This window comes from Pinus tabuliformis, chromosome 1_2 (assembly GCF_031772625.1).
Source record: "Pinus tabuliformis cultivar Carrire ecotype Pingquan chromosome 1_2, CPIR1, whole genome shotgun sequence".
Classification (NCBI taxonomy): domain Eukaryota; kingdom Viridiplantae; phylum Streptophyta; class Pinopsida; order Pinales; family Pinaceae; genus Pinus; species Pinus tabuliformis.
In genome coordinates this window covers 520338228-520348756 of record NC_142298.1, presented here as the reverse complement: position 1 = coordinate 520348756, position 10529 = coordinate 520338228, and the positions used below count along the sequence as shown (strand labels likewise).

Below are 10529 nucleotides of genomic sequence, written 5' to 3'. Positions count from 1 at the left end.
CCGTTATGCAACAGCAACAAAGCAATGTTTCAATAGTCAAATACTAAAAGCACCATGAAAAACCTCCTTTAATAAAATTTGATGGTCGATAGAACCGTCGTTTTAACTTTGAAGTTATTTCTGGATTCTAGATGTCAATTATTGGAGTTAGAACATTGAACGTGCATGGAAACATAAAAATAATGAGACCTGATTCTACTAAAAATTTGATATAATATTTAAATCTAAAGACTCACAAAATCACCTGAACATGCCATCTGTGTGGAAAGACTATTATTACAAAAGACCGAAGGTGAGAAAAATGAACCTCAGACAAGATCAAACAGGAAACATGGAGACCACATTGATCAAGTCTGGATTCATAGAAACTATCAACTGAAGGCATGCTCCCTCAAATGCAATCTTCCAGAGAAGCTTAGAAAGGTCTGGATACCCCCTCTCCTCCTCTCATCCCTCACAAAGGATTTTAATTTTTAACCACTAAAAAGAGAGCTCAATAGACCAAACCCAATCATTTTCTATGAATCCCCGCTACCCTTTTCATGGTTGGAGATTGCTTCAGAGAAGGATGCCTCTGAAGAAGTTGCTGACTGGGGTGAAACATTCTTTCAAATCAGAAGTCAACACTGTACCCTTGCCACATGAATTCTTAGCAGTAATCTCTTTCTGGTACTGATTTCAGGCATACTAATATTGTCCCGTCTCAATGTTCTCTGAGCCCTGGATTGTACTTCACCATCAGGGAGATCCTTGTCAATTGTAAATAGGAAAGTAGCAAGAAAATATGATTCTGTAATAAAAAAGGAACCATCTTTATGAAAATTCTGTCTAAAGTTCAGCACAGTCTTCATTTTTGGATCCTATGCAATCTTCATTCAATATGGTTGAGCTAGAAACTAATTCAATTTCTTTATCCTGTTGATTTCTTGTATGCTGTGAACCATCAGAATCTGCCTTCCCAATGACAAATGAAGCTTTTGCTTTGAGTGATAATAATGCTTCCACAGCTTTAGAAAGTGATACATATTTCAGCACAAGTTCTTTATAAGAATTTAGCAATGATTCAACATCTTGTATCCTCAATTCCCCAGCACTTGTATACAAAAATGGATACTCCCTAGCAAGTTGGCCAGTACGTTCTGCATGCAAAACAGCACTGGCCCCTTTGCTTTCTAGCTTTGCTACAGACATATCTGCTGAGTCAAAGTTATTCATTCCTTCATTGTTTTTGTTAGGTCCTAGAATACCTTTTTCCATTATCTGGCCATAGCCATCTTCATTTATTTGGGTATGAAGCTCTTCATTATGGAGAGATAGAGTACTTTCTGATTTTCCTCTTCGATGTAAATTCAGTTCTTGTGCCTCAAAAGCATTTGCATCTGTCATAGAAGACACTGTTTCTGACAAGAAATCACTTGAATGACATTCTGGATGTAACAACGAATCATTCAAAGACAATTTTGCTACCTGCATGCTCCTTTCAAATTCCTCTTTGTCCATTGAAAGAGATCCAGCATCCAAATCTGCAATGAAAGACTCAGCAGAAACCAAATTTGTGAAGTAGTATGCCGCTTCTGACACAAGCCTCGATTGTTGTCTGTATCGTTGAATATATAAGAGATTTGAATGAAGTAGAGGAGGATTTGCCTGTATATAGTGACAATGTCAATCCCTTATAATCAGTTCTTATTATGGAACAAGACTATGAAAAGTGAAATCAACCTGAGAGAATTTCATTTTAGCATTTCAGTGGATATGGAATTGGTAATTACAAGGATGTAAAGTAGCATTGACATGCACAGCCAGTGTCAAAAATTATTATTATCGTCTTATGTCCATGCCATCATTTTTATCGATCAAACGATATAGTTTATAGAGGATTGGGGTGGACAACTTTAACAGGGGTAGGATATGAGGCTTGAGCACATCCTGGCAGAGAAAAATTGTGCATGTGCACAAAATTGTAGGCATCAAATTTGACCCTGGATTATTACCATTAGAAAAGGATCCAACCAATCGCATAACCTTAATTGTACAAGTATTCTTCTTGGTGACCCTAATTGTACCGAGTACAACATTTGGTAATTACCAGTAATAGCATAGCTAATAGACTTAACATCTTATTTTTCTAAGTGATTCTAGTTCTTTAAGAAGCAAACTTACTGACATATTTGAAAAATTGAATAAAACATCCATATATTTTTCCTTTTACTTGCTTCTTGTTACCCACCAGCAGTGGGTGACCCCATAGAGAATTTTTCTCCTAAGATTTGTCTTCAGCCGGCAGCCAGCAGCCACCTAATAGCTTTGATGTGTTACTTTTCTCCACCACCTGAGCCAGCTATTGTGTACCCTCGCTCATATGTCATGATTGTATGTTTGAAGGTGGGTCATCCAATCCCAAAGGCATGATTTTTCATTATGCAATTGGGTATTTATGCTTATTTTTCTTGGGCACACTTGGGTATGGATTATTGGGAGACTTGGACGGAAGAAGGGTTTTGAGTCTTGACTATACCCTTGTTCCCTTACATTAACTCGAGGGTTAATCCTAAATCCTAGTCATGTGGGATCTTCTTCACTGACTATGAACTTTTGGAAGGGCATTATATTTTTTTAACCCTAATTCTAGTTACGTGGTCCCGCTTCCCTATACCATATATATCTCACCCTCCACTCATACAAGCCATTTTCAAAATTTCCCATCTAGGTCCACATTTGTCCATTGGGTTCACAAGGTGTTAGCATCCCCTTCCCCTTGTCCACAGATTGGATTGGGCTTGGAACGATGTCCCAAAAGTTGATGCAACCAAAAAAAGATAAAAGCATAATATGGCCACATACAACAGGAAATGTACCACAAAATGCAAATGATGGTCGAGACAATAAAGTTTAGCATGTGGGCAAAAACCAAACATGAGCTCTACCCCTTATCATTATGGCCATCACCCTAGTTCCTAGGGCCCCTATGGGTGCCCCTTTGCATCATTAAGGAACCCATGAATGTGCCAACCCTTGGTGGGCGATGAACTACCCCACCGTAAAGGGGTAATCACTGCTACATCTTACACATCATGCTCTCATACCCTTGACCCCCGAGCAATAAGCAAAAAAAATCAATAGCAAAAAACAAATGAAGAAGGGTGGAAAAACAAAAGTCGGGGTAACTCATGTACCACGATTTCTTCCTCCTACATTCATATACCCAAGGTGTGGGCCACCCTCATCGTATCTACCCTTGTACCATGGAATGTGGCTTGAAGCCTTCCCTATGTCCCCACTCTGCTCCATCATTATTTCACATGACACCTACCATTTGAAGGATGCAACTTGGACCAGTTATTCCCTTAAAGGTTGAAAACACCTAATAGGGTCCTTCATTAACCTCTCCTACAAGGAGGTAACACTATTACATGTTCAAAGCCCCAAATTTGAAAGGTTAGTCCACTATGAAGTCTCACTTCCACCCTTGATTAACAAGCTTATTTACTCGATTGTGTTGAGAAAACTGGGCAGCTACATAGGATGATTTCTCTTTCTTTGGTAACTGTTTGTGGTGTATTTTTTACTTTTCTTGATTAGCTTCTTCTTTCACTTGATTATTATTAGTATTCTTTTCATCAAACAGCTACCAAACCATAAAGAACATTAAGACAATAGTACAAGATGTAGATGATCAGTCAGGGCCAAAACCTCTCCAACTTAAGAGGAAAACCCACCAGAATTCATTCTCTTTTTATAGACCTTCAATTGACAAATTCCAAGACCTTTCACCCTTGACCAAGAACCTCCAAGACCAAGTCAAATCTTGCTTCTAGCAACTTCTGAAAATTTTGACTTCCAACAGCTTCTTCTGCAACATAGACTCGCCTAGCAACTTCTTCTGCAACTTCGACCTGTCCAGCAACTTCTTCTACAACTTCGACCTGCCCAACAGCTTCTTCTGCAAAAACCCTAACCCTAACACGTGTGAGAAATGATGGTGTGATCTTGTTCCTTTCTCCTTCGCTTGGGTAGATTCTCTCTCCTAGAGAATTCAACTTCCAGAATGGCTCTTCTTGATGACCTAACTTCACTTCTGCAACTTGGCTTTTACTGCAACAACATGAACCCTAATTCCTTTGCACGTGTGGAGAGAAGTAACCCAGAAACAATTCCAAAAACTCAATTTTCTCTTCCTCCTTCGTCCTCTTCTTCTTCGCACTCTTTTCCTTTCTTGTGATTGAACTTGTGTGAGTGAAGTGTGTCTCTCCAAGTGAGGTCGATGTCTCCTTTATATAGGCTTCTCATTGGGTTGAATTGCTTCTTTAGGCCGACTTGGTTTTGAACTTTCGAGTGTAGGCCGACTTAAATATTGCATCATGACTTGATCTTGGAGGGTTTTTTTACTTGACTTTGACTCAAATAAATTATTTTTACAATATGTAACATGCTCAAATGGGTCATTCATACATGACAATGACTCATAAACCCTAGAAGCTCTCAATGGGAGCTTGACCTATAAAATAAATTCCTCTTAAGCATGAAACCCATGTCTCAAGAAAACAATATCAAATTTATTTTTCTCATTACATAAAATCATGATTACATCTATCATTATAAAGACCGAACCTAGTTGCATATTTCAACACTCCCTCTTAACTAGAGAGGTATCCATAATCCATACAAGGTACTTGGACATTTTCAATCTGAAGAATTCTCATAAGAAGAGTCGGATTGGTAACCCATTTGTTTAGCATCATATCAACCAGCATTGTCACATAGCAAGGCCTTGACTAACAACTCTATCTCTCCACAATATCAGAGCACAATGATGGTGAGACCAATGATTTATAGACAGCTTCATCATTCTCTCTCAAGGAACATATCCCACCCAAGACTATTCTTATCTTGGATTCCCAGTCCTCAAAGAATAGCAGTCCTCTACGACTACTCTTATCTTGGATTCCCTACCACATCCTCAAAGAGTATCAGATGCCAGATGCTTACCCAATCCTCCATTCTTTCTTCCCATGTGAAGACAAGAATGATGTGCCTATCTCTCCCTCTCCACTAGGGAGGATATACCCATTCTTATGAAGAAATGTACCCAAGCTCCCACTTAGCTAGGGACTTGCTTTCCAAGTTTATTCTTTACCAGAAACGCGCTTCCAGGCTCCCACTTAGTTAGGGACTTGCTTTCCAAGTTTCTTCTTTACCAGAAACTTGCTTCCAGGCTCCCTCTTAACTAGGGACCTATTTCTAGCAACAACTATCTCTTCTTTGGTGGAGATCATGGGACCTTTAGCTGCTTGTAGAGCTCCTTCATTCGATGTCATGAATTTCATCTTCTTCGTCTTGTAGGGCATTGACCATCCATCACTTTCCTTCATGAACCATGTCAGTCATGTCATCCTTCCTTTCATCGGAAAGTGATATGCTAGTCCATATCTAGCTTTCCTTCATACAACTACCTTTTCCACATCATGTATCCTTCAAGATCTTCCATCCTTCCACATGAGTACTTATTTGTAGATGACATCCACAATTCTCTTTCAGTGGTCATGTATTAGCCCATCCAGATATTGTTCAAAAATAAAAAATCAAATCAAATCAAAATTACCTTTTGTGATGGCCCTTCATCATCTTGCATATATGTTGACACATCTCCAAGATATTCAATTGTCAAGGGTCTTCTTTCTTTCCAGACTTTCCAAGGTTTTCATATCTTTCCCATGGAGATATCATGGCCAATTCTTCTCATCATCAGATGTTGATTGTCTTTTCTAGGTGACTATAGTTGCATCTTTCATGATCTCTTCTTTTCTTTATTCACGTATTGTTTCCCGAGAACTTCCAATCATAGTTCCTTCATCTTTGTCAACCAACTCATATTTCATATGAGGACATATTATGTTGATTTCATCTAGCCAATATGTGAATCATGCCTTCAATGCATCTTTCCAACCGAAGAGAACCCTTTCTTTTGATTATACTCATGAGGTAGAGTATACAGCTATTTGCAACTATATGAATTGGTAATTACAAGGATGTAAAGTAGCATTGACATGCACAGCCAGTGTCAAAAATTATTATTATCGTCTTATGTCCATGCCATCATTTTTATCGATCAAACGATATAGTTTATAGAGGATTGGGGTGGACAACTTTAACAGGGGTAGGATATGAGGCTTGAGCACATCCTGGCAGAGAAAAATTGTGCATGTGCACAAAATTGTAGGCATCAAATTTGACCCTGGATTATTACCATTAGAAAAGGATCCAACCAATCGCATAACCTTAATTGTACAAGTATTCTTCTTGGTGACCCTAATTGTACCGAGTACAACATTTGGTAATTACCAGTAATAGCATAGCTAATAGACTTAACATCTTATTTTTCTAAGTGATTCTAGTTCTTTAAGAAGCAAACTTACTGACATATTTGAAAAATTGAATAAAACATCCATATATTTTTCCTTTTACTTGCTTCTTGTTACCCACCAGCAGTGGGTGACCCCATAGAGAATTTTTCTCCTAAGATTTGTCTTCAGCCGGCAGCCAGCAGCCACCTAATAGCTTTGATGTGTTACTTTTCTCCACCACCTGAGCCAGCTATTGTGTACCCTCGCTCATATGTCATGATTGTATGTTTGAAGGTGGGTCATCCAATCCCAAAGGCATGATTTTTCATTATGCAATTGGGTATTTATGCTTATTTTTCTTGGGCACACTTGGGTATGGATTATTGGGAGACTTGGACGGAAGAAGGGTTTTGAGTCTTGACTATACCCTTGTTCCCTTACATTAACTCGAGGGTTAATCCTAAATCCTAGTCATGTGGGATCTTCTTCACTGACTATGAACTTTTGGAAGGGCATTATATTTTTTTAACCCTAATTCTAGTTACGTGGTCCCGCTTCCCTATACCATATATATCTCACCCTCCACTCATACAAGCCATTTTCAAAATTTCCCATCTAGGTCCACATTTGTCCATTGGGTTCACAAGGTGTTAGCATCCCCTTCCCCTTGTCCACACCTTGGATTGGGCTTGGAACGATGTCCCAAAGGTTGATGCAACCAAAAAAAGATAAAAGCATAATATGGCCACATACAACAGGAAATGTACCACAAAATGCAAAAGATGGTCGAGACAATAAAATTTAGCATGTGGGCAAAAACCAAACATGAGCTCTACCCCTTATCATTATGGCCATCACCCTAGTTCCTAGGGCCCCTATGAGTGCCCCTTTGCATCATTAAGGAACCCATGAATGTCCCAACCCTTGGTGGGCGATGAACTACCCCACCTTAAGGGGGTAATCACTGCTACATCTTACACATCATGCTCTCATCCCCTTGACCCCGAGCAATAAGCAAAAAAAATCAATAGCAAAAAACAAATGAAGAAGGGTGGAAAAACAAAAGTCGGGGTAACTCATGTACCACGATTTCTTCCTCCTACATTCATATACCCAAGGTGTGGGCCACCCTCATCGTATCTACCCTTGTACCATGGAATGTGGCTTGAAGCCTTCCCTATGTCCCCACTCTGCTCCATCATTATTTCACATGACACCTACCATTTGAAGGATGCAACTTGGACCAGTTATTCCCTTAAAGGTTGAAAACACCTAATAGGGTCCTTCATTAACCTCTCCTACAAGGAGGTAACACTATTACATGTTCAAAGCCCCAAATTTGAAAGGTGAGTCCACTATGAAGTCTCACTTCCACCCTTGATTAACAAGCTTATTTACTCGATTGTGTTGAGAAAACTGGGCAGCTACATAGGATGATTTCTCTTTCTTTGGTAACTGTTTGTGGTGTATTTTTTACTTTTCTTGATTAGCTTCTTCTTTCACTTGATTATTATTAGTATTCTTTTCATCAAACAGCTACCAAACCATAAAGAACATTAAGACAATAGTACAAGATGTAGATGATCAGTCAGGGCCAAAACCTCTCCAACTTAAGAGGAAAACCCACCAGAATTCATTCTCTTTTTATAGACCTTCAATTGACAAATTCCAAGACCTTTCACCCTTGACCAAGAACCTCCAAGACCAAGTCAAATCTTGCTTCTAGCAACTTCTGAAAATTTTGACTTCCAACAGCTTCTTCTGCAACATAGACTCGCCTAGCAACTTCTTCTGCAACTTAGACCTGTCCAGCAACTTCTTCTACAACTTCGACCTGCCCAGCAGCTTCTTCTGCAAAAACCCTAACCCTAACTCGTGTGATAAATGATGGTGTGATCTTGTTCCTTTCTCCTTCGCTTGGGTAGATTCTCTCTCCTAGAGAATTCAACTTTCAGAATGGCTCTTCTTCATGACCTAACTTCACTTCTGCAACTTGGCTTTTACTGCGACAACATGAACCCTAATTCCTTTGCACGTGTGGAGAGACGTAACCCAGAAACAATTCCAAAAACTCAATTTTCTCTTCCCCCTTCGTCCTCTTCTTCTTCACAATCATTTCCTTTCTTGTGATTGAACTTGTGTGAGTGAAGTGTGTGTCTCCAAGTGAGGTCGAAGTCTCCTTTATATAGGCTTCTCATAGGGTAGAATTGCTTCTTTAGGCCGACTTGGTTTTGAACTTTCGAGTGTAGGCCGACTTAAATATTGCATCATGACTTGATCTTGGAGGGTTTTTTTACTTGACTTTGACTCAAATAAATTATTTTTACAATATGTAACATGCTCAAATGGGTCATTCATACATGGCAATGACTCATAAACCCTAGAAGCTCTCAATGGGAGCTTGACCTATAAAATAAATTCCTCTTAAGCATGAAACCCATGTCTCAAGAAAACAATATCAAATTTATTTTTCTCATTACATAAAATCATGATTACATCTATCATTATAAAGACCGAACCTAGTTGCATATTTCAACACTCCCTCTTAACTAGGGAGGTATTCATAATCCATACAAGGTACTTGGACATTTTCAATCTGAAGAATTCTCATAAGAAGAGTCGGATTGGTAACCCATTTGTTTAGCATCATATCAACCAGCATTGTCACATAGCAAGGCCTTGACTAACAACTCTATCTCTCCACAATATCAGAGCACAATGTTGGTGAGACCAATGATTTATAGACACCTTCATCATTATCTCTCAAGGAACATATCCCACCCAAGACTATTCTTATCTTGGATTCCCAGTCCTCAAAGAATATCAGTCCTCTACGACTACTCTTATCTTGGATTCCCTACCACATCCTCAAAGAGTATCAGATGCCAGATGCTTACCCAATCCTCCATTCTTTCTTCCCATGTGAAGACAAGAATGATGTGCCTATCTCTCCCTCTCCACTAGGGAGGATATACCCATTCTTATGAAGAAATGTACCCAAGCTCCCACTTAGCTAGGGACTTGCTTTCCAAGTTTATTCTTTACCAGAAACGCGCTTCCAGGCTCCCACTTAGTTAGGGACTTGTTTTCCAAGTTTCTTCTTTACCAGAAACTCGCTTCCAGGCTCCCTCTTAACTAGGGACCTATTTCTAGCAACATCTATCTCTTCTTTGGTGGAGATCATGGGACCTTTAGCTGCTTGTAGAGCTCCTTCATTCGATGTCATGAGTTTCATCTTCTTCGTCTTGTATGGCATTGACCATCCATCACTTCCTTCATGAACCATGTCAGTCATGTCATCCTTCTTTTCATCGGAAAGTGATATGCTAGTCCATATCTAGCTTTCCTTCATACAACTACCTTTTCCACATCATGTATTCTTCAAGATCTTCCATCCTTCCATATGAGTACTTATTTGTAGATGACATCCACAATTCTCTTTCAGTGGTCATGTATTAGCCCATCCAGATATTGTTCAAAAATAAAAAATCAAATCAAATCAAAATTACCTTTTGTGATGGCCCTTCATCATCTTGCATATATGTTGACACATCTCCAAGATATTCAATTGTCAAGGGTCTTCTTTCTTTCCAGACTTTCCAAGGTTTTCATATCTTTCCCATGGAGATATCATGGCCAATTCTTCTCATCATCAGATGTTGATTGTCTTTTCTAGGTGACTATAGTTGCATCTTTCATGATCTCTTCTTTTCTTTATTCACGTATTGCTTCCCGAGAACTTCCAATCATAGTTCCTTCATCTTTGTCAACCAACTCATATTTCATATGAGGACATATTATGTTGATTTCATCTAGCCAATATGTGAATCATGCCTTCAATGCATCTTTCCAACCGAAGAGAACCCTTTCTTTTGATTATACTCATGAGGTAGAGTATACAGCTATTTGCAACTATATGATGACATGACCTAACTTATCAAACACATGCATACATACCTCTTTTCTTCTTTTGGTCATCTCGACTTCCTTCAACATCTTCCTTTCCTTCATTAAGAGTATTTCAACCATCTCGACATGTTGTATTCCTTTGTCATCATACCATCATTCTTCCAAATAATGAATCCCATTCAAGGTGGTATTCTTAGTGAGACACTTGCTTCTTCCAAGAGATGTACCTTCTAATGAAGATTCCAATGGAGGATTTTGATTATCCTCATCCTGCAA

General features: G+C 39.0%; 1 protein-coding gene across 2 annotated transcripts in view; it reads right to left on the bottom strand.

Annotated features, from left to right (window-relative positions):
- Positions 1–384: 384 nt before the first annotated feature.
- The window catches only part of LOC149206627 (vacuolar protein sorting-associated protein 9A-like), an 84159-nt gene continuing 74014 nt past the window's right edge, over positions 385–10529 (bottom strand). For both annotated transcript variants that reach the window (XM_089395499.1, XM_089395500.1), the window contains one exon: positions 385–1647. In XM_089395499.1, coding sequence (XP_089251625.1) covers positions 829–1647 — 819 coding nt within the window. In that variant the 3' untranslated portion in view covers positions 385–828. The remainder of the gene's footprint in view (positions 1648–10529) is intronic.